The 24,494-nt window shown below is 41.5% G+C and overlaps 1 protein-coding gene across 4 annotated transcripts in view; it reads left to right on the top strand.

Moving 5' to 3' along the window:
* The first annotated feature begins 1,512 nt into the window (after positions 1-1,512).
* The window catches only part of syne1a (spectrin repeat containing, nuclear envelope 1a), an 81,633-nt gene continuing 58,651 nt past the window's right edge, over positions 1,513-24,494 (top strand). For 3 of the 4 annotated variants that reach the window (XM_028604456.1, XM_028604455.1, XM_028604454.1), the window contains exons 1-17: positions 1,513-1,769; positions 2,025-2,161; positions 5,268-5,445; positions 7,713-7,895; positions 9,058-9,201; positions 10,506-10,661; positions 11,594-11,758; positions 12,424-12,596; positions 12,798-12,951; positions 13,275-13,418; positions 13,789-13,953; positions 14,143-14,460; positions 15,237-15,392; positions 20,192-20,362; positions 22,989-23,315; positions 23,757-23,909; positions 24,151-24,318. In XM_028604456.1, the coding sequence (XP_028460257.1) occupies positions 2,058-2,161; positions 5,268-5,445; positions 7,713-7,895; positions 9,058-9,201; positions 10,506-10,661; positions 11,594-11,758; positions 12,424-12,596; positions 12,798-12,951; positions 13,275-13,418; positions 13,789-13,953; positions 14,143-14,460; positions 15,237-15,392; positions 20,192-20,362; positions 22,989-23,315; positions 23,757-23,909; positions 24,151-24,318 (2,859 nt within the window). In that variant the 5' untranslated portion in view covers positions 1,513-1,769; positions 2,025-2,057. The remainder of the gene's footprint in view (positions 1,770-2,024; positions 2,162-5,267; positions 5,446-7,712; positions 7,896-9,057; positions 9,202-10,505; positions 10,662-11,593; positions 11,759-12,423; positions 12,597-12,797; positions 12,952-13,274; positions 13,419-13,788; positions 13,954-14,142; positions 14,461-15,236; positions 15,393-20,191; positions 20,363-22,988; positions 23,316-23,756; positions 23,910-24,150; positions 24,319-24,494) is intronic. The other variant, XM_028604457.1, reaches the window with a different exon arrangement.

The raw sequence follows: 24,494 nt of genomic DNA, 5'->3' as shown, positions 1-24,494 counted from the left end.
GTCCTTCCAGTGCTCCGACACATAATCTGGGACAAAATAAATTATCTATTTTTACAGAGATGTTTCACAGAGGAGTATAACATGCTATACTGAGATTCTACCTGAGACGGGTGCCTTTTTGAAACATGAGACCACCTTCATGGCCTCCAAGCTTTCAAAGTGCTAAGTTGAATCTTTCAGACCTTTCAGTTTGAGCTCTGCCAATCTGGATAAAGCAAAAAAGTATTTCACTTTTGTTTATTGCACTAGTTATTTGTCTTAGATTGTTCAGCATTGGCTTTTAGAATAATGGTAAGTTGGAGGTCTTATGTTGCTCCTGATGTGTATCTAAATTCAAAGGCTTTTGAAAATTAGAAGCTATTTTCTGTGTGTGTGTGTGTGTGTGTGTGTGTGTGTGTGTGTGTGTGTGTGTGTGTGTGTGTGTGTGTGTGTGTGTGTGTGTGTGCGTGCATGGCAGAATTTGGCCTACTATAGCGAAAACTACCACAGAGGCAGTTTTGAGTACTTTGCCAGGTGATAATATGTCTGCAGCCAGATAGCAAAATTGCGTAGCGTCACCACCGTGCAAGATGCAGATACAAAACTTTACAGGTTTGTAGTTGATTTAAGTCAAAGCCAAGTTCAAAGATGGGTATGGTCCGAACAAGGGTGCTGGCCCCATTTGGCATAGCGGCTGTTATGATCCCACTACGTTTCCAGGACCACATTTGTACATGATGACACACAGACTCACAAGGTACAAACAATACCAGTGTCGCTATCACAGAAACCTAAATTGCGATGGGCAGTCTATTCTTCTCTGTTTTTAGGTACAGCAGGCAGAGAGCAGCATTCACTCACTGCTACCAGTGAGCCATCAATAACTTTTGTAGGCGGGCTATCTATTAGCTTGTTATCATTGATTAATATATTGCCCTTCTGTAGAATAAAAATTACTATTGTGAGCATTATAAAGGGAGAACTATGCTTAAAAACATCTAAATCACAAAAATTGCACTAATGTCCCTCCATCTCTGCGGTCAAAGAGGTTCCAGAAAATGTTTCACCAATTCCTCACTTACAGGGAAGTTGGAAGGCAGCTTTGAGCAATGTTGGATCATAAAGGGGTTGGCTCCACTAACCTCCACAGAATGTTTACAGTGTGACAATTACTCCGTATTGTCAAGGCAATGCCAGCATGTAAACCCTCATACTCCTCCTCTGGTATTTTCAGCCATGCCTTTCTCTGGTTTTGCTCAATTTGGGGCTGTCAAAGAACAGAGGAGGAGTCTTCCCCCTCCTCCGCTTCTCTCTCTCCTCCTCCAGCCTGTTTCCTGTGTCCAGCCTTGTTTTCGTTGCGCGCTCGTTTGTGTGCGTTTGAACCAATCCTGCGTCTGTGAGGGCTGACAGCTGAATTCCACCGGGAGAGACCGTGAGAGAGGGAGAACGAGAAAAAATGTGTGAGAGGGAATAAGTGCAATGAGTGGGAGGAGGGAGAGAGAAAGAGGAGAGAGGAGGGAAGAGAAAGTATTAGAATGATAGGAGGGAAGGAGAACAGGGAGAAGAGACCAACGGGTCCAGGAGAATAAGGAGGGAGGGTTGTTTATTGGTCATACGTCAGAAAGAGAACGAGCGAGTCAGAGACAGAGAGAGAGAAAGAGCTTGTACATATTTCATGGGACAGGATTTTATGACTGTGAGGCACGCTGAGGAGAGCGGGAGAACGTTATCCGTAGCTCCTTCCTGCAACACTCCGCGAAGAACAGAAATGCTATTGTACAGGCAGCACTGTGAGTATGTGTTGGGGCGTGTGTATGTGTGTGTGAGAGAGAAGAGCTAAAAAGACGAAGCCAGGGTGTGAATAGGAATGCAAGCACACTTATTGAAGGGTGTCATGCAGATCTGTTGGGTGCTTGTCTCTCCTTGATGCACACTCACACACACACTCACACACATACACACACACACACACACACACACACACACACACACACACACACACACACACACACTGAGCCAGCTGGTGTCTGTTTTGTGTTGTTTAGGATATACTGGAGGGCTTGCAGAGCGCCGAGCCAATGGCAGAGAAGTTGAAAGGCCAACTGAACGACCTGGTGCGATACTCCAGAGACCTGGGCTCACAATCAGACCGGGTCACCGCGCTTATCAAACAGCACAACAGGTGAGAGGAGTCTTTCTGCTTAAGTAAACAGTGAGTAGTGGAAAATACTTTGGTGTTTGTTTTCATTATGTGGATTTGAAATGAAACTGAGATTTGTTGGCTAAGGCTGGTAACTTCATATGGTGATGGACCTTTCGCAGATTCATATCATGATATGATCTTACTATGTTTTTATTGAATAATTCAGATCAAGCTTTAATTAAAACTGCTTGATCTAAACAAAATTAGTTAATACATGTTTTTATTTTATTTTTACACAAAGTTTGGACACGCTTTCTCATTCACTTGAATGGGAAAATGGGAAAGTGTGTCCAAACTTTTGACTGGTACTGTATATACAGTATATTCTCATGCAATGCATAACAGTAGAACATCACTGCTTTGTATAGTTTCTTAAATGAATGTTAGTTAGCTTATTTATATGGTTTTGGCATATATTTGCCTTATCCTAATATCTCAGAATATATCTTTAATAACATTGTGGTAAAGATTTCAACCATTTTGCCGAGCCCTGTTATAAACCCAATGGGGAAACTGCCTTGTACATAATGAGAAAGAAACATGCAAAAAAACAACCATGCATAACACACTCATTCATTCCAAAGCACAACACAACTTTAGAACCACAATAGGAAAATGGCAGCAGAGTTCTCTCCTCAAAACACCTCCTATGTCTGAGTGTGCACTGTTTTACAAGCTTATTTGTATTACAAGAGTGTGTGTGTGTGTGTGGGGGGGGGGGCATCTTGTGTCAACCAGACAAAGGCTAAAGGTGACAGAAAGCACCAGAACCACCAGTTGCTATGCGACATGTAACCACCCTACCTTCACCTTTGCTTGTTCACTGTCTTAATTTTATGCAGGACTGAGTGTGAATTGAGTGAAATCATTTACATTTGGATGTTTTTTCCCATGCTGATACATTGCATGCTTTGGTCTATTTACTGAGCTCTAATTGCCTGCTTTTAAGCCCACAAGTGAGCCTGTGTTCATTAAGCACTTGTTTGTGAACACACCATGCAATAATACCTATTCAAAAGAACAGCAGTGCATCCAAAAGAATATGCGGGCATACAATCATACATACTCAACACATGAATATACAACTATGAACGTCTATAGTAGCTCAAATTATCTGCTTAATTTCAATGGATGTCATATTAACTTTTTGAGATAATGCAGGGTAGTGTGACAAAGCACTGTGACTCACATTTATTGGCAGACAACCTTAGTGAGGTCAACTTGTTGGAGATGTTATTGTGGGTAATTGGCTTTGGCTGCTGATTGGCAAAAACAGCACCCTTCCTCATATCATTCAGTGGGCTTTTTAGTCTGTAATAGACTTGGCTTGTGTGCTCTTTGCACCTGTCCTGCATTAAGCACTGCGGAAAGAGGAGCAAGGAGAGAGAGAGAGAGTGTGAAAAAAAGAGTCAGAGGAGGAAAAGGCAGTTACTCCCTGTCCTCTTCAAAGCACATGCCAAATTGTCTGTCACAGCAGAAAAAAGTGCTTCTTCCGCTCCCATGCCATCCCCTTTTCATGCTCTTATCGCATCATTAAAACTCAGGGGTGTTTGTGTGTGTGTGTGTGTGTGTGTGTGTGTGTGTGTGTGTGTCTGTGTCTGTGTGTGTGTGTCTGTGTGTGCGTTAAAACGTGTGTGCAATAGAAGGTTGTGTGTGCTTTTGCCATGTCTTTTCATGCTTCCTTTTGGACAGGTTAAACAGCTGCGCACCTTGTTTCCCTGCTGTAACCCTTTCCATCACTTCTTCCCGTCTCCCCCCTTTAACCTTCACCTACTGCCCAATATGTATGAAACCCAATGACTCTTTCCCTTTGTTGTCCTACATCTTCCTCATTTGTGTTTTATGCATATTATGCTTTTGCATACTATTGACTGTAAATATTGTTTGTGCAATTTAAGGTTTCTTTTTTTGCCTGGTCTATAAAGAAAAGTAATTTTACTGGTTGTGTCATGTGAAATCACATAAATTACCTAACATTACAAGGGCCAGTATCCCTAGAAATAAACTCCATATTGTACAGTTCTTTCGGTGCCAATGCAATAGCGAGGCAAAAGTGTGGATGTCAAGGAGGTGGATCGGAGACAGGAATTGGTGTCCCATCTAAGACCAGCATTTAATGTTTGCAAATCTTTCCCTACATACTATAGTTGCCATATGCAGATATTGTAGGAAGTGAGAACAATAAAAACACTTGCATTGGACATATAACATTTTTGCCAATGAACTTAATTCCGGATTTGGTGCAATATCATTATCAACATTCTTGTCTGCCAATAGGGCTGCATTACTGATGCTTGACCTGTGCCTGTACCTGACATTCCTTCTGCCAGAAGTCTTAGCTGTCACTTAAAGAGGAACGTCAGCATTTAAATTTTCTGTTTTATTCAACAATCTGTTGAAATCCTTTTTAAACTGGATACTAAATGTCATTCACTTTGCTTTAAATACCTATTATTATCAGCTGTATTGTTGATGTGCTTTGTGGTTCCAGCTAAAGATCCTGAAGGATATGTGAACAACAGAAATAATTTTAAGCATGTGATAATCCCCCCTTTATAATAGGTATAATAATAAGTATCAATTAATTAATTAATTTCCCTTCACTGTAACATTTCCCTCATATACTGTACCCCTGTCATATCCTATCCATCTCACCCTTTTTCTTACAGCATCAACCTGTCAGCCCTCATTCTCTTCATTTTGTCACCCCTGTGAACTCTTGCCCCACTCATATGTTGCCTCTCAACCCCCTCCTACGCAGTACCCCTTTACCACCATCCCCCACTCTCCCTCTTTGCCCCAACGCTCATTCCTTCCACTTCACCCACTTTGCCATTTCTCCACCTGCCCGTCTCACTCCTGCTCATCTCTTAGGCTTCCCTTTCTCTTTCTCCTTCTCTATAATTTGAGGACAGCATGTACAGTATCTGAGCATCTGCACATGTATCCTCTTTGTTTTGATGAGCACATGGGCAGTAGATAGCACTTCCTCTAGTTGTAACTCCTTTCTTTCTTTGTTCATTTTTCAAGATGGATTTCAACCTGTAAACAACATGTTCAATCAGTCCTCTCTCTTGTCTCCCAGTCTGAGTCTTCGTGCATCCAGGGAGTGTCAAAATAAGGAGCGCTTGTTGGAACAGAGATTCCGTGCAGCATTGAGAGACTTCCAGCAATGGTTGGTCAACGCCAAAATCAGCACGGCCAAATGCTTTGATGTGCCACAGAGTGTTGCCGAGGCCTCCACTGCTTTGCAGAGGATTCAAGTAAGAGATATCTTTTTCTCCGCTCATATTTAGAGTGGACATTTGTTAAATTCTTACTGTGTTCTTAAAACATAAAATTGTGGTCATGTGACACAATGGTGTTTTAGCACTGCACATTGCAGATATCACTTGGAAATTAGCCTGTTCAGATATTACTGCTTTTACCCAGTTTTGATTCTCTTTATTGCTGCTGGAAATATAAAGTGTATCACATCCTGTGCAACAGAGAAGTTTCCCCAGGACAGGCCTACCAGACACAGAACAGCAAATATACAGATTGAATCACATTTTTTGTTATTCAGTGGCACAAAGTAGTAGAATTAATATTTATTTGAATGTCACTGAATATTACTTCCGATCCAGCCTTTTGAGAAAGGCCTACATTTTTAATAACTTGCTTTGGTTGCAGGATATGTAATAATATTTATTCACTGTCATGTCTGACTGCCACCCAGAACGGTCATATTCTTACACTATTGCCCATTAACTAGCTCCAGTGAGACTGTGATGATTTCAGAGCATGTAGCTGTTGATAGTGGAGTTAGGGATGGGTAGTTTATTCATGTACATAAACCAGAATTATTCAGCCTGTTGAGGGAATGAAATTAACAATCTTCTTGTCATAAACCAACTTTGGGCTGTCACTGCTACTTGAGAAGCTCAAATCCTCATATGCTTGGGTACTCTAACTCCACTGTTACAAACACTACAAACTAATGCTAGCTTTTAATTTCTGTGCATAGATTGGGCAGGCTAAGCAAAGATTGCTACCACAACGAAAATTGCTGAATATGAAATGATGTAATAGTTAAAGAATCAATCCACTTTCATTGGGAGATTGCTCAAGGGGATGCCTGTATTGACATACCCACTGTTGAGTGTCCTCTGGTGGGCTTGGTGGAGTAGCTGGACCTGCCGTAGGCTGCATAAGCTGAAAGTTGGCACATAGGGATAAGAGAAAGCTCCACTGCAGGGTCTCTGTGTCATTCTTTTCAAAATATCTGTGTCTCTTTTTCTGAGAAGTCTCTGTGTCTTTCTCTAAGAAGCTGGCAGGTGAACAGTCTGGCAGGCTCTTTAGAGCACCCCAGGGCCCTGGCCAAGAGTCAGGTGTCAATTAAGGTAGTCCCCACATCCTTGCACCAGACGCTTAATTACCTCTCAGACACCTGACCATGTCCACTACAGGAATATCATTATTGCTTTGAGCTGAGCTTAAATAGTAAGACAATAATTCTGCACTTATAAAGTGTCAAAAGAACATAAGGTTACTTGAAGATATCATTTTCTAAAAGCATGTCAAAGAAGGGAAGTCCTGTGCAGAAGTCTTTGTATGTGCTCCTTCAGAAGTTTCTAGTGTAGCTTTGAGGATGAGAGGGAATGTCATAAAGTATATGGCAGTAAAAGGGGAGAAGAATACAGAGGCGGAGCATCTTTTATTTATTATTGACTTGGTGAGGAATGTGGAACAATGTTTCCACATGGCTGACCCCTAGGAGGGCCAGCGTGGGAGGGGCGGGGGCATACATTGTGTCACGCTTAATTGGTGGTATATAGTTACATTAACAGGAGGAGAATGAAAGTAAGTGTGAGAAAAAAAACTGAATAAACAGAGAAGAGAGAGAAAATAAAGAGACACAGAGATGAAGGAAGACACAGACTTCCTATCTTGTGTGTGGCTGTACTGTACTGTATTGTGTGTGTGTGTGTGTGTGTGTGTGTGTGTGTGTGTGTGTGTGTGTGGAAGCTGAAGCTGTAGTGTGTGTAAGTGATGTGCTGACTGCACAGATGGTGGAGTGGTCCCTGCTGTGCTACTGTCATCGACTCAGCTCCGGGGGTGTGTATATGTGTGTGTGTGTGGGTGTGTGTGTACATTTTCTGTGGGTGGGTACAGAGGAGCTATGTAAAAACCAACACATTTCAGGCTCACTGTACTGTCCTTATCTGTGATTGCCTGTCTGGGTTAAGCCCCTCCTTCGGCCCATTGCCCACGCATATGGAATTAGTAATTGCTTGGTCTAATTACTGCTTTTGACAGTATAAAGTGAGATCCTGGGACACAAATAATTTGACCTTGTAGAGAATGGCCATATTGATTTCAGTTACCCATCAGCCATTGCATCAGAAGTAAAAGATACAAAAAAATTGTGGATTGTTATTTAGTCCGTTTCTTTTTTTTCCTTCTTTCATTTTCACAACCTCCTTCCTTTGTGTGTCTGTTTGTGTTAAATAATCACAGTTCCTTTGTCTTTGTCTGTGTATCCCCACAGGAGTTCTTGAGTGACAGGGAGCATGGCCAGGCCAGGCTGAGTACAGTAGGAGCCAGTGGGGAGCTGCTGATGGCTGTGGTATCTAAAGACAGAGTGGAGGGAATCAAGGCCAAGGTGGCAAACGCCAGAGAAGACTGGAAGAGCCTGATGAATAACCTGCAGATGAGGGAAGATGCACTCAAGGTTGGTTAAAATTCACTTTTGTTTGGATGCTGCTTTTCTGGCTCTGAAAAAGAAAATCTGAATCTAATAGGGATATACGGTAAAATAGAGACTGAGAACTGTAGAGTTTGGATGTTTAAATGAATGCAGACTTAGGGCCCTATCTTGCACTCAGCGCAATTGCCTTTGTACACCGACGCATGTATCATTCCTATTTTGCACCCGAAGCCCAGCGGACTTTTCCCTCCACAGACGCATGTCGCTAAATTAGTGAATGTATTTGCACTCCTGGGGGTGGTTCAGCGAAAAGAGGAGGCGTGTTCAGGCGCAAATGTTCCCTGGTGCTATTTTGCAGTTTCAGAAAACAATTCAACCACTGACCAGGAAAAACCTAGTCTAAAGTCAGTGGCGCTAGTTGCGGAATCTGGTCCGGGAGTAATACGCGATGTGCTCCTGGTGGAGCGGGTGGACGGAGATGGAGTGGGGGGAGGAGGAAGGGACACAACAGGAGCAGGTGGTGCGTTTGGAGGCCCACGCTCCATGGCTGCAGCAATCCTCTCCAGACTTGAGGAGATGCGCCCGAGAGGAGCAGCAACATCGCCACCCGGCCAAGACGGGCATTTATTACTTTGCCGCATCCCGGACAGCTCCCTGGCGTGAGCCAAGCAAATCCGCCGTCATAATAGCAATCCGCCATGGAACAAGCGCGCCTGCTCTTAAAGGGAATGTGAGATGACGCTCTGATTGGTTATTTTCACATTACGCCCAAACCACACCTAGCTACTTCAGACCAACCCATTTAAGATTTGCGGAGGGCGCAAGACTCATTTATCCCGCCGGTAAAATAGCAACAGCGCCCGAGATCCGCCCACAAAGCTACTTGCGTTTTGCGTTTCATACTTGCGTTTCATACTCGCGTTTCAGATTGTTAAAATAGGGCCCATAGAATTTGTATACAGTGTTTCTGTTTGTGTCTGTTTCCCTGTGGCCTACCTCTTAATTAACACTGTTTATGTACAGATGTTTTACTGTATATACACATAGAGATATTGATATGCATCTTAGATATGATGCTAGACTTTAATGAATAAATAATTACATTTTACTTCTTCTAATAAACTGAGTTGTATCCGTTTGTGCAACTTATCTAGTTGTATTTTAAAGTTATGTGTCACATTTCCAGAACCTGCAGTCCCAGATGACAGAGTTTGAGGCCAGTGCTGAGCCTCTGCAGGACTGGCTGAACAGCACAGAGGTCAGAGTTCAGGAGAGCAGTGCTCGGCTATATGACCTTCCAGCCAAGAAACAGGAGCTCAGCAAATTACAGGTATTGTGGAGGCCAAATGCATGCTGCTGACACAGTTACACCACCCTACTCCAACTGGGGTTCTTTAACCAGCCAACTTCTGATTCCTCACATTATTCATTAACAGCTCTCTTAAAATTACGTTACTTCTTTAATTATGGTGCTTATTTATGGGTCTGTTTCCTAGTATTAACAGCATTTTATAGCTACTCCTTAAGCAATATGTTTCCATAATGTAATCCATTTTCTGTTTAATTGTAATATTTCATACTGAGAGTGTGCCTTTTACAATTCTCTTCTCAGCTGCTATCGCTGACACTCTCTCATTTCCTCTCTTCACTTAAGTAAAGCTTGTTATTATACCATAAATTGAATATTAAGTCAATATTCCAAGGATACTAAATAGTTGTAGCTCTCTAGCAGATATGCATCCCTAAAGTACAATCCCAAATCAGATGGGAAAAGAGAAGGACCTAATTACATTTGTCGAGCACCACTGGATCAAAATAGAGCCGCGTCTTGACACAATAGTCAGAGGAAAAGTCCAAAAATCTAATTAATTCTCTTTCTGTCACAGCTAAAGCGCTACATGGCTAAAAGGCCCTTTTCAGGATGTGATAACAGCCTCTGCCATGTCTGACAGAGACAAAAAAGGAAGAGAGGCACGGAGCGTTAAAAGATAAAACTGACAATAGAGAAAAAATATATCAAGCCCATCTCAAAGCTCTGCCGTTATCGTTGTTGCTATTTTTGTATTTACTCTGTCGCCCACTGTACCGCTTCTCCTCATTGCCTTTTGTCTGGCCCTGCCAGCAATTACATTTCTTCCCACAGCACCTGAAGTACAATACAAAACATGCAGGCTTCAGTGTCTGGACCTGTGTTGGCAATATCCCCCCCCCCCTGCAGTATTTTATCAGGCATGTCTCCTATCACTGCTCTGAGCTGTGGTGTCTAACCGAATAACCGCATTTCTATTTAAAAATGAACATCAAGAGAAATACTGCTGATGCTGCTTTTTTATGATGTTCTTTCCCACTGTCTTTATCCATGTATTTTGATGTGCTGTCTGTTCTTGTGACATGTTAACCCAACCTTTTGTCCCTCTTCTGTGCCTCTCACATCTCCCTTCTCTGTCATCGCTTTCATCTTTTTTGTCGTTTCATTTTCCCCTTGACTCAAAATGTTGTTGTGCTTACACACAACCATCCTCTCCAATGTGCTCCATTTCTTCTCTCTCCCAACTGCGCTTACCCACATCCTACTGCTTTTTCATCTTTATTTCTCCCTTTTCTATCTCCTCATCCTGCTTCATACCGGTCCAGTGTGTACTAGAGGAGATGGCCAGTCGGGAGGCAGAGCTGGGCAGGCTCAGGGAAAGAGCTCATTGTCTCTGGGAGGGACAAGCTGCCGGCAAGGGCTTCGTCCACCGTGTATCCCAGCTGTCAGCACAGTACCTAGCCCTCAGCAACTTAACCAAGGTAACACCCTGTCCCCCTCCTACCTTGTCCCTTTCCTGAATCTGTGCTTCTGTCTAAGAAATGCTGCAGCATGCTGAAATGTGCTTTGCTTAATTCATGTACTTTGTGAGCTAAAACCCATGGAGCCTTTTGTCCAGCCACTTACTGTTGTTATCAGTTATTTGCATTATTCCCCAGTCGCACATCAGTCACGGTTTCTGTAATCAGCTTGCCTTGGGTAAAATATTGTGCCCAAGAAAGTCTGAGTATGCACAGTAATTTACCTGAATGCAATATTCTATCTTTCACCTCTAAAAGGTCCTCACAGCTGCAGCTTCATCAACATAAAAAAGGCAGAGGCTGTGGGGCTTACTACTGAAGCACTTCTAAAATGCCAGAGCTGAAATGTGTCAGTGCTTAAGAATCTGACCTTTTTTGAGGCTCTCATTAGATTGGTCACACTCTTATGATTAATTTGATACAGCGTAGAACAAAACATTACACTGACCGTAAAGCACCATTCTTTTACCTCAGGACAATGAGAGTTGCCCAACAATGATGAATGAGATGTATTTACTTTTCCAGCTAGCTAGTGGAGCGCTATTTTTAGGTCCTCTTCCCTGGCAGACATGGAAACAGGAATGAAATCATTTAAAATTGTCACTTGTAGATTGTTATAGTCTGCCTTTCTCCACCCTACAGTTACACAGATGTTAAAGATTTACAAGTGATGACTGCAAACAAAATACATTGTGTTGGTGCTGTCTTGTGGTGGTTGGAAAGTCTCTGGATATGTCTGTGAAGACAAAAAATACAGTAATTTCAAATGCAAACAGAAATATATAAAGACACTGTTGAACCAATTGTGTTCTTAGTTTTCAACACAGTGCTAATCTGTTTCTCAGAACCATTGTAAGACATGTGATTATAGTGCTGTGCTCTGATCTCCAAAGGACAAGGCTTCCAGGATTGAACGTATTGTAGGAGAGCACAGCCTCTTCTCTCAGGGCCTGAAAGAGCTCCAGGATTGGGTGTGTGAAGCCCAGAGGGTCCTCAACACCTGCATCTCCACCACCTCTGACAAGAGCTTGTTAGAGGACCGGATGTTACAGCTGGAAGTAAGGAGGGACAAGACGGGTGTTTTCAGAGATTGGATTATTGGTTAATTTTAGATTCAAAAACTTCAGTGTGTCATGTGGACATTTTCATTGATTAAAGTGAGAAAATCGCACTTTTAGCAGCTTAACCTAAAAGGTAAATAGCCAAGTCTGGCAGTTTTATGTCCAATTTTACCCCTATATCAATCAATCAATCCTACTTTATTTATATAGCACTTTTCATACATAAAAATGCTTGGAAAAATGCTAAATGCAACCCCCCCCACACACACACCCACACACACACATACACATACACAAAGATATACACATAACTCACTTTAAAATGATTACAATGTCAGCCTTCTTGCTTTGGATAATAATGCTCAACATAGTACAATAATGGTTGATTTGTGTTTTTGTGTAGTGTAACCATAGTTCAGCCATACCAGTTTAGCAGTTTTCCCTTGATACCAAAGTTATACTGCAGCAGTATCTTGACACAGAGGAATAATTCAGTTTCAGTTTTTGGACGGTGAACAGATAAATTATCTCCTAGGACCCATGCTGGGAATATATCCGTAAAAGATGTTGCATTCCTTTAGTAGTGTGGAAACCAAAATTAAGATATTTATTTTAGACTTCAGATAGTTATTTTCTGTCTGTTCGCTCACCTCTGTCTGTAGGCCTTACTGGCTGCTCGTCAGGAGAGGGAGATCCAGCTAAAGATGCTTCTGACGCGGGGAGAAGCAGTCCAGAGGAACACTTCGGCTGAGGGGGTCCCAGTGATTCGCAAACAGATCCAGGACCTCAAAGACTCATGGGACTACTTGCTTTCTGCCTCCATTCAGTGTAAAAGGTTGTGATCATAAACAAATGAATGTGTCAGTTAGTTGATGAATGGGACTGGGAGCTGTCTAGTTTCACTTGATTGATTTCAGTTGGTTAAAAGGTTACTGGTACAATTAGATCTAAATGAATGTGTACGTTGTCTGTGTGTGTTTTTGTGTTGTGTTATGTTTGTTCCCTGTGTGTTAACATTATTATGTTGATATAACAGCCAGCTGGAGGGCGCTTTGTCGCAATGGACCAGCTACCAGGAGGACGTTGGTCAGTTTGTGCTGTGGATGGACCGTGTTGAGGAGACACTTTGCTGCTCAGACAGACAGTACTCTGAGATGAGAGACAAGACCGCCAACCTGGGAAAGACCAAGGTATCACAGCTCGCTAATCATGGCTAGCTTTAAAAAGCCAGACTATATTTTGTAAACTTGTTTTTTGCATTGAGATTAAACCCTACAAAACATCCACTACATCTACAACTGTTTTTTCTATTGCTATAAGAACGGTAACACTTTTTTACAGAGCAGCTGCCATGTTTTTCCAATTTTTCTTTTTCTCCACAATGTAAAAATTACTTTTTTCAGTGAATGCTCTACTCTAAACTCATGCAGTTAAACGCATTCATACCCCAGAGCCTCATGGTGGATTAGATGTACTACACTGAGGGTGTGTATGTGTTCTTATTTCATTCCAGCTTCTCTATGAAGAAGTACTGAGTCACAGCAGTCCTCTGGAGACCATTGCCACAAAGGGGTCCAATATGGCTGAACATTACACTACCCAGCAGGAGGTGCAGCAGCTGCAGTGTAGATACAACACCCTCAAAGAAAAGGCCAAGGTACTTAGTGTATCACAACAATATGGTTTAATGTTTTCTTCTGCATGTGTTTGAATAATAAATGACTTTTGAGAATATTTCTCTGAACACCCACTTTATGTTGTTTCATAAATCACTATTTTATTGTAATTATTATTATTATTAATAATTATTATTATAAGATGTATACATATTATCTATAATTATTATTCTATTGGACAGTATGACCTGTATGTTGAGCATTTTAGTAACTTCTCTAATAATCATTTTGAATTCATGTCATTGTTTCACTTTCTTGTTTACAAATTTAAAGACAAATTATTTATAGCTTCAGAGTACATCACATACATTTTTGCTTACTGCTCAGATACTCAGAACTGTTGTTTTGCAGAATGCAGTCAGTAAGGCCAAAGGGCTGGTGCTGGTCCATCAGGAATATCAAAGGGGGTTACATGTATTTGAGGACTGGCTGGAGCAGGAACAGGCCACTCTGGCCTCGTTGTCCCATCCAGAGGGAAGCGTGGATACACTAGAGAATACACTGCAACAGCTACAGGTATTAATACTGTGGAGTTTTGTGCATAATATAATTGTCATGAACAGGGAGTGTACAAATGTAAGGGAAGGCTTCCTTGTATCAGTGTGCACACAAGGCATTAGACACCCTGGACTTTTGGTAACTAAACCACTATGAACTCTTCAATCACACTGTTTCTTTGTTCTTCCAATTTTATTTCCCTTATAGCTCCTACAGGAGCACTGCTCAAATGGCCAGGCTTTGCTTTCCTCTGTACTGACCAGCAGAGACAGAGTAATCCCCTGGGGTATACCTCAGATCGAGGACCGAGCGCTGGACACCGCTCAGCGGGAGTGGGGGGTCTACCAGGCCTGCCTGGAGGAGACACAGACTCAGCTGAGCTCCACACTGACCAGACTGAAGCAGATGGGCCAAAGGTTCCTGAGCCTGGCCCATTGGCTGGAGGAGATGGAAAAGGTCGCAAACATCAGACGTCATCGGCGGTCAGACAGAGGCACCAAGGAGACTCAGCTGAAGAAACTCAAGGTCAGGGAGAGAAGGGAAAGAGCTTTCAAATTTAACAAGATATGTTATCTTTTTTGTGTGCAAGTGATAATGGTTGGAATCTCAAAAGGAAGACAGCACACTATATTAATAACAGCAATGCACTGTTACTGTATTTATAACACACATGTTAATTCTAATTCTGAATATTATTTCTTTCCTCATTAATATTATCCTCTCCTAAAATATTTTCTGCACACCTTTTTCTCTTTCACTGGTATGCACTTACAGTAACAAATAGCTTTAGTCAGCAATAACACCTGGTTTTACTGTAGACCACACATTTACTTTATTTTAATATTTTGGACAACAAGAGGCATACTAACTAGCAGCTCACCTTTATTCAATACTAATGTTAGGCCCTAAGTAGCTGCTAATATACTTACTCAAAACACAGCCACAACAATATCCAAGCATATAATACGATTTTGCCTTCCGAAATAAAAGTTATGCGGCATCCCAGGGTCTTGCACTTTAATGCATCACTTTTCCTACTTATGCATACACCACACACAACATGCGATTGAAAGAAAATAGCAGGGGACAGAATATTTCCCTACAGGGTCACCTATCTTTGGAGCACGCTTCCTGCCAGTGTCAGGATGTTAGACAGTCTGAGTAGTTTTTCTTCCTTGCATTTAGAAGTTTGCCCTTTTATTTCATAAGAAAAACATAATTTACAATTAAATCATAAATATTTTGACTGGATTTCACTAGCATGATGCTAATTATACATTTTCTATGCCCCTTTTGAACAGGGGTGTCTTGAGGCAGTGACTGCACGACAGGGAGAAGTTGATGGCCTCTCATCTCTGGCCCAGCAGGTTCTGGAGGAAACCTACATCAGTAGTCGTGTCAGCGGTACTGCCACCCAGCTCACTGCCCGCTACCATTCCCTGCTGCTAAACATACAGGTTAGGCACTGTCTGCTGTTAAAGTGCCAATATTATGAAAAAAACACTTTTTCTGGGATTTGGGTGTTATTTTGTGTATCTGGTACTTCCACACGCATACAAACTTGGAAAAACAAACATCCATGCTGTTTGGAGTGAGATACGGGTTTCTGAATGTAACCTGCCTTCAGTCTCCGTGTAAGCTGTTCAAAATCTGCAGGGCTTTCTACGTCACTAGCCGAAACGAAGGGGCTAACCGTAGCATGCTAGCACTAGCATGCTAGCTCTTTCTCAATGGCAAAACACTGCTACAACCAGTGTTGGGAGTAACGCCGTTTAAGTATAACGGCGTTACTAACGGCGTTATTTTTTCAGTAATGAAGTAATTTAATTAATTACTTTTCCCATCGTTGCAACACCGTTATCGTTACTGAGAATGTAAAGTGGCGCATTACTACAATTTGATTGAATGAAGTGCGAGCTGTCAGGCTTTGGCTACACATCAGCTGCCTGGAGAGAGCAGGGGGAGGGGGGGATGATGACACCGTTGCAAATGCGGATGCCCTGCTCACGCTGTCTCACTGCACGCTATTAGAAATTCTTTGCTACCACTAAACACAAGACAGCGACAATGGCGACGAGCCAGGGAAATCCAAAGGTAGCGTTCTCGAACTGGAAGTACCGGCACTACTTCTCGCTCCTTTAAATTCAAGGCAAGAATGTTTATGTAACATGAACGCTATGCCCAGGAAAAAATACTTTATCCACGTCTGCCTCAAGCAACTCCAATCTTATGAAGCACCTCACATCAACACATGCTAACACGACACTTGTTGCTGCTGCTAACCCAACCCCCAAGCCCAAATGCAGTTAGCGTGAGCTCCAGCTCGATTTTTCTTTCTTTGACGTTAAAGATGTTATAGAACGTAATAGTGTTATAGAACATAACAAATAACGTCACAGTTACTTTGCTGAGTAACTAATTACTTTTACAATGTGGTAACTGAGTTACTAACTCAATTACTTTTTGGGAGAAGTAATTTGTAACTGTAACTAATTAATTTTTTAAAGTAAGATGACCAACACTGGCTGCAACACACACTAGTTCACCATAATCTACAAAAGAACTACTTACATGTCCCTGTTCTGCAGATATTCAATGCAAAGTTGGAAGTGCGCCCTCGTTTAGAAGACGGCTAATCCTGCTTTGTAACTGACCGAAGTTTAAACATCTAGCTAGCTGACATGATCCTTACCTAGCTACTGTGCATGTGCGACTGCCAACAAAGATGTTACAGCAGTGAGATGTCTCACTCTGTAGCTAAAACAGAGACCTGAACACAGGGTGAAAAGAGGAGCTGCAGCAATGTGCAGTACAACAAATATATGATATCAGCCAACTTTTGTATTCATGAAACAGCTAAATTTCAAAGTGACTTGTTTGGTGCATATTTTTCCATGTAGCTCTTAGTCTCGGCCCTCCTTCGCTACCAGATGGGTCTGACCCATGAGTTGGCTGTGGGGCAGGGGGAGCTGCTCCCCTGGTGGCTGAAACGGGTAATTGCATTGTTTAAAAAATTAGTGGAATAATTACGTCTGGCATGACCAGATATTTTATAAATATCTTAAATAACACAAAACAACTAAATGGTGGTAGGTGATACATATGATTTCATATACTGCTTTACTAAAAAAAATATTTTCTGGCTGACGATGGGAGCAGCAGGACGTAAAAAACGAAAATGACTGTTGCACTATGTCTGGATATCTTACCGTACCAAGGTTGCAATAAAGGTTTCCTAAATGCCACATTTGAAGTCAACTTACTAATTGATTGCGGGTTTTGTGTAGATTTGGATTTACGTTTATTCCACTTTGTTTAAACGGCGAAGTGGAGGAAGCCTAGTGACGAGTCCATAGCAACCAATTTGTGTGTTGAATGTTACCCAGAGTGCCTTGCTGAATGGTCTCAATGTTTTATTGTTTTATTTCAGGTGAATACTAGTTTACTAGAGGAGTAACTTAGTATTTGAAGTAATGCAGTAATGCAGGAAGTGTGCATTTAGTTTCCATGCTTATTGTGTTTCCACAACTATGTTAGTGAGTAAATCTACTGAAATGGCGACCACTCCATAACAGAGGAGTGTACGTCAGATGAGAAAGCAGAGGTTTACTCACAAAAAAACAATGGAAATCTGTATATATATTTGCCAAGTGCAAACCAGTGCAGAAGGTATTGATAAATTGTTGGGGGAGGGTCATGCCTTTTTTTTAAGTTGTTTTGGAGGGTCATAGACATTTTTTTACTGGTGAGGGGAGGGTCATGTCAATTATAGCTAAAGGTCCCAAAACTCCTCCGGTTGCCCCTTAAATAAATAACGAACAATCCCTGAATAGAATTATGAACGTGAAAATTAGCATAATATGGGCACTTTAAATGATTTATATAATTACTTACTGTGAAACTGAGTTTCACATATGCTTTCACTTGTTTTAAATCAGAACTATTTTGTCAGAAAAACAAGCATCAGTTCTTCCAAAAAAATACTTTTTTTTATATGTTCATGTGTAGGGAAGACCTACTTTATCTGTGAAAGCACTTTATTATTAAGATAGTACAGGCTAAAAAGTAATTTGCCTTACAGCATGTTAAAATGATTTCCATATTTTTTATTTTATTTTGGTGAGATGTTAAGTCCATACTCCATATTTTCCGAGATCATTAGACTAGTTAACAGTGTTTCCTAAGAATGTTTATTTAGAAGTTTGAGCTTCTGTAGATAAAAGTGTTCTCATGATCTGTTCAGTCATTTCTTCTATGCTAACAACCCAGTTCTTCTTTAGATATTCTAAAACAGTGGTTCCCAACCTGGGGTCCGGGCACCCCCAGGGGGGGTGGCAAAGATCACAGGGGGGGCGCAATTCTTTATCTGGTTTGAGGTTGAGGAAAAAAATATATATATATTTGCACATGTTAAACAAATTATGATAATACACTACAATATATAATGTATACAAAAGTATTTTGTTGTATCCTCGTTTTTCCAGCCGCCACGGCATCACTATTTTATAAATGAAACATGGAGGAGAATCTTAACCGTGCTGATAACTCCTCTGTATCAAAAAAGAAAGTAAGGCTCTATCTGGAGAGTTACCTCAACTTCGGTTTCGGGGGGGCTCAGCTTTTCTTAGACATGAGTAGGGGGGGCGCCAAGGAAAAAAGGTTGGGAACCACTGTTCTAAAACTACTAAGACTTAGGAGAAATTAAGTTGGATGACCTGCATTCTTGAAGAAGTACAGCATGTAGAAGTCACTTGGGCCTGTTATACCTAACCCTTATAGTATCCATTCTGAACAATGTTAGAATCTTTTCCTGGAAGATACCAATCTGTTCTTATGAGTTAAGATAAGCAAAACAAAAAATAAAGCCTTAATCAGCTGGGTATAGGTTTAATTCCTTTTGTGTTATACTGTCTCCATGATAAAGATAAAATGTGTAGCTGTGTGTATTGCCATTGGGGTCTCTGCCCAGTGGGCTTCTCACACATGGTTATCTCTCACCATGGAAGTTGCTCCAGTGAGAGTTTGGACTTTGTTTCTGTAACACCCCATTGAAGTAGCTTTGAGAGTTATGCTCTGTATACTCAGATCCAGCCTCTCTATTTGTCTACTCCTCTGGGGGGGGACTAAAGGAAAATCAATGGGGCTCCTCTGGTCTGGGGCTAAATCTGTAATTAAACGCTACAGAAGGCAATCTCACACTCCGCACCAGGAGTGAAAAAGCTTTGCCTGCACTGCATTGATTTTTACACCTTCAGTAACACATAGGAGTGTTTGTGTGAGTGTGTCTCCCCCTCATTCCCTCACGTTGTTCCTCTGTCTCTGTTATACCCACACCCCTTCCTTCCTCTCTCAAAATTGACTCAAGCATGAATCTATTTACAGTCATGCCAGTACATATGTATGCAGACACATCACTTCCCTCTCATACAAAGGATGCCTGTAATTATACTCTGTGAAGTGGAGGCCACATGGGCTTGAGGTGGGAAGCTGTTACCTCTGTCTAGTCAGAAAAGGTGTGCACTCAGCACTATCGGCTAATTGGAGCTTCTCGCCACAGGATTTGCAAGTTGAGTGAATAATGTGTCAAACCTGCAAGAAACCCTCTCCATCCTCATGGTGCTATTGACTTAAAATCTCAGTCAAGTGAATAATGTGACATAAACATAAAAACCCTCTTCACCTTCTAGTAAAGCTATTGATATTCTGCAGATGAATGAGGAGGGGAGAAACTGATATTTTCTGTTTTGATGGTTGATAAGAGAGCTTTTGGTCCTTGGTGGCCAAGGTAAGACAGCTGAGGCACATCTCACAGCTTCAAAGAAAGCAGTACATGTTTCCTGAATTTCCCTCCCCCCAAATACAGTCTGAAGAGTCTTACCAACAATTCTAACCTCTGAAACAAAAGGGCAGCAGTAGTTGAAGTGAAGGTTATTCACCTTCACCTGTTAAATATAACCATACAATTAAATATAATGTCAATATGGTCAGGTAGCTTAAATATCTAGTTAATTGCTAAGTGAGAATACAAAAATCTCAATATATATTGACTTTCTATTACATAGATATACTGTAGATAGTCAGTATTGTGGTCTATGGACACATTTGGAAAACCTGGCCTGAAATTTGATGTTCTTTACATATTTTATTTATAGTCAATCATTCAACAACAACAAAAATCTGTAAAAAACCTAAAGTGAGTTAAAGTGAGTATATTTGTTAAACTTTCCTTCTGACCTCTCATCCATTCATTTTTCAGGACACCATCAAGCAGCTTAAAGAGGAGCTAAAGAGCATCGAAGAATCTGAGAACCTTTGCATGTCCTTCACTGACTGGCTCAGCTCCACTCAGAAAAGCTTCACAGCGTTAACTGACACTTCTGAACCCCTGGACCGGGTCGCCATGGAGAAGAAGATGAAAAAACTAGAGGTATTGATTTATGTCTGTACTGTACTTGTGGCTTAAATGGTTTCACAGTCACAGTTCTGAACCTCCATTTATCAGTGAGGCATTTTGATGCAAGGTGCAGTGCAGAGCTTAATACACCTCCCTGAGCAGGTTGCAATACATCAGCACATAAATTGAGTATTACCATAGCAAACTGATGAGTAAGCAAGATCCCTGTTCGTAGTGGAGAATTTGAGCACAAACTCATATGAGTCTAATATCCAAGCCACCAAAAATGTCCTTGTGCAATCTCATACGGTACCTGTTAGTAACATGAATTGTGAAGATTTCTTTTGGCAGCAACAATATGCTTGGCCAGTAAAATATGCATGAAGCTTTCAAAACATTCAGTGTACTTACAGTATATATTTGGATAGAGCTTTAAAAAAACTCACTGTCGTGGCATAATTGTAGCAGTTTGTCTTTTTGTCAAATGGGTCTTGGAGAAAAGTAGCCCTGCTCAAAAATGAGAGTGCAATAAAAAGAAAACCACCACTATGGCTTGCTTGGCATAGTTCATATTGAGTGTGTAGTGTAAAGGATTGGATGAGTATGTGTGTATTGATCAGCTCATTATGAAGACAAAGCGGGTGCGGTTTTAGAGGAAGTGTGGTAGCAGGGAGAGACCTCCCACTGTGAAGTAGAGGATGAAGAAGCGCCGGTGTCAGGAGCCTGCTGGCACAGACACTGTAATTGATGCAGTGCCCTTACCGCTTCACACACACACACACACACACACACACAAACACACACACACACACACACACACACACACACACAGACTTCTCTTCTCCTCACTCGCTTCATATCACAAAACCAATCCAAAGTACTAACTAGCAAGCTGCAGCAAACTCAAACCCATGAATCCTCTTTGATTTCACACATTCTTTCCACTGCCTTTATGTATCACTACATCTCATCTCTCTTTGTCTTCCTCACACACATATCCAGAAACGCATTTACAGACACACACATAGACATTTACAATACATCATCTGGTGTGGGCTTTGCAGTAATCCCTGTCTGGGATCAATGCTCTGTCTCTGCATAGGGACTGAAGACATGCTGTCACCACGTGTCCTTCCAGCACTGCAGATAATGCGCAAGTGCTCTCCCATAGTGAGAGTTACAGGGCTTTTCAGTGAGAGATGCGATGATTATGCATTGACACAAAGACCAGTAGTCAATAGCTTTGTCAAGGGCCATTAGTTGGATTTCGACTTCATTTGATCCTAGTTGAGTTGAGTTGTAACTGTAAAATTATGGTCATTAAGAGCTCTAAAAATGAAAGTATACTGTACCATGGTAAGAGATACACATGTTTTCAGAAAGGCATCATTAGACCCCTTGAATTGGACAATTTAGATAGTTTTGTGTATTTAAATAACTAAAATCCTCACATTTTACATTTGACTCTGTCCCTATCCAGTGTATATTTTTATTTCTTTAAAAAATAAAAATATACACAGGTTCTAGCCTTCTATTAGTGGCTAATTTCATCCAAAGACAGATTGTGAGACCAAACTGTATAAAACCACTGAATTATTATTTTGTCTTTGCTTGAACAATTCAAACTGAATTGAAATGTGAGCATTTTTTCATGTAAAAATAAAGATCATTCAGAGGTTTGAATGGTTCCTCAAATAGTCTTGGATCTAAAATACACAATTTGAACCAAATCAGATCCAGCAGAACAAAATCTTGCAAGTTTAATTCAACATGTGGACAACCAGTAGTGTTGCTAAGAAGGATACTCATTGTCAGGTGGAAATGAGAGAAGATGTTTCAATATGAAGTGAAGATAATGAGTCACATGGAACTAAATCTACTGCAAATGGCAATTACCGCAGACTTCCTTGTTTAAACTCACATGTTAACCACACAGAATTATATGGAAATGAGATGCATTGAGTGTCTCCTATTAAGGCCTTAGGCAGGGACATCGGCATTCTGACTGGAATGATGAACATGACATAAGCTCCATATTACAGCAAGCAGCAAACATGGACATGTGTGTACAGACACAGCTCTTGTTATATTATATTATCAGCTGCAGTAGCTGGAGGTCTGGGGTTGTTGCAATGTGAAGCTACTCTCTACTTAAGCAATAATAGACTGATGATGAAAGCTAGATGGCGTCCCATCGAGTGAAGGTCTGTGTGTGTGTGTGGTGTGTTGTGGTTGCCCTGGAAACCCCCGCAGCTATTGTTGCCCGCTAAGGGTCCTTATAATTGGGTCCTCCTTTCATATTATTCACTGTGGTTTCTCCACAACATGACCTCCAAGTCTTCTCTACATCTCACCATGCAGGTGTCAGCTTACCTGGTGGGTTCAAAGCCCTTCAAACACACGGCCAGGCTGGTCTGGGTGACTGGGGCACTGGAGGTGAAAGACAAAGAAATCAGTGATCATGTGTTTGAATGTTAACCTCAAAGTCATGGAAACTATGATAGTATGATTCCCTTATCCTAGAGCATATACTGTATGCTACGTTTTTGGTCAGCAGTATGTAAAGTGCCCCGGTTAAAGTTTTTTTTGTATAAGTAATGGTGATAACACTATAGCAGCAGCCATGCTGAGTTGTATTTCTGCTCTCTCTTTCGCCCAGACTCTCCAGTCTGAGCTCCAACATGGTCACAGTTTCCTGAAATCACTGAGGGAGCGAGCAGAGCAGGCAGCAGGCTTCCTGGATGAGGCCGGAGCAGAGAGTTTAGGAGGGGAGGTAGAGGCTCGTCTTGCCCAGCTGGAGGAGCTCGCAGGTGGGCTGAGGCAGGAGCACAGCTTTCTACATCGGGCGTTACTGCTAGCGAAGGAGTTCCAGGACAGATATAAGGCTCAGGGCCAGTGGCTGGTGGAGATCAGGGCTTTGCTCAGCTCCCCTGTGGAGCCCAAGGCTGAACTGTACCAACGGAGAGCACTGCTGGCTAAGTATAAGGTATAGCAGCATTTCTCAATCAAACTGTATAGAAATTGAAATCATGAGTATTATATGTACATTTGCACTGGTGGGTCCAAATGGCAGCAAGACCTTGAATATTTTTAGCTTTATGGACTGTGTCCTTGCATGTCTTAGCCTATTAACTCCAAAATTGAATATACTTTCCATAACTGCTGACCATTTTCCTGACTATACCATTGTTTTGTATAGTTATGTGCTTTGGAAAATGATTGACAGTATAATAAAAACTTGTACTTACTTGGTCGTAATTTAGCTAAGAAAAGCAAATCCTGTAAACACTCCTGTAATCATTTAATATTGAGCAATGATCTAATGCAACAATAGTAAGTCCACAGAACATATTCACATTTACTAAGGATGGTCTTTACTCTATATTAGACAATATTAAAGCTACATGTTGTCTTTCTGTGTCCCCAGGCTCTGTTGCAGATGGTTCAGTCCCATGATGGATCCATCAGGTCAGTGGTGGAGAAAGGAGACGCTCTGCTAGCCTCTGTCCACTACCCCTCCATCAGAGACAAAATTAACAGAATGCAAAAGGACTACACTGAAATCTGTCGTACTGCCATGGTGAGAACCTGTACTCAGCCGACAGTAGTAATGATATACAGAGAGGAAAAAGGAAATGCTCTTTATATGCAGGATACTTCGCAGATTAAATGAAGCAGATAAAGTACATGTAACTCTGTTTCAGGAAAGTGGTTGTAATAGTTTGTTGCGTATACTGTTTGTAATCAGTATAATGTGCGTGTGCGTGTGCGTGTGCGTGTGCATGTGCGTGTGCTCACATTTCGGAAATGATGTGGTCCAGGCCCATGTGGAGAATCTAGAAGGCCAGGTAAAGGAACAGGAAGCTTATCACAACGAGCTCCAGGAAGTTGAACGCTGGCTGCTCCAGATGTCCAGCAGGATGGTGACTCCTGATCCCAGTGTGGGTGGCAGCCTGGAGGCAGCCACTCAACAGCTGTCCAGGCACAAGGTGACCAATCACATCTCTTAATTTGTTTGCTTTTGTTTGCAGAGTTTGTAGCATATGATAGAACTCGAGCAATGAGCCTTGATTAGAGAGCAAAAGTGCTCACTTACGCCTACTAGGAAACTTTAGCTACTTAGTATTTGCTGAACTGTCAGATTTAAAGTGTTATCTAACTGTTG

The sequence above is a fragment of the Perca flavescens genome, chromosome 18 (genome assembly GCF_004354835.1).
Source record: "Perca flavescens isolate YP-PL-M2 chromosome 18, PFLA_1.0, whole genome shotgun sequence".
NCBI classification, from domain to species: domain Eukaryota; kingdom Metazoa; phylum Chordata; class Actinopteri; order Perciformes; family Percidae; genus Perca; species Perca flavescens.
This window is presented reverse-complemented; position numbering and strand designations above follow the sequence as displayed.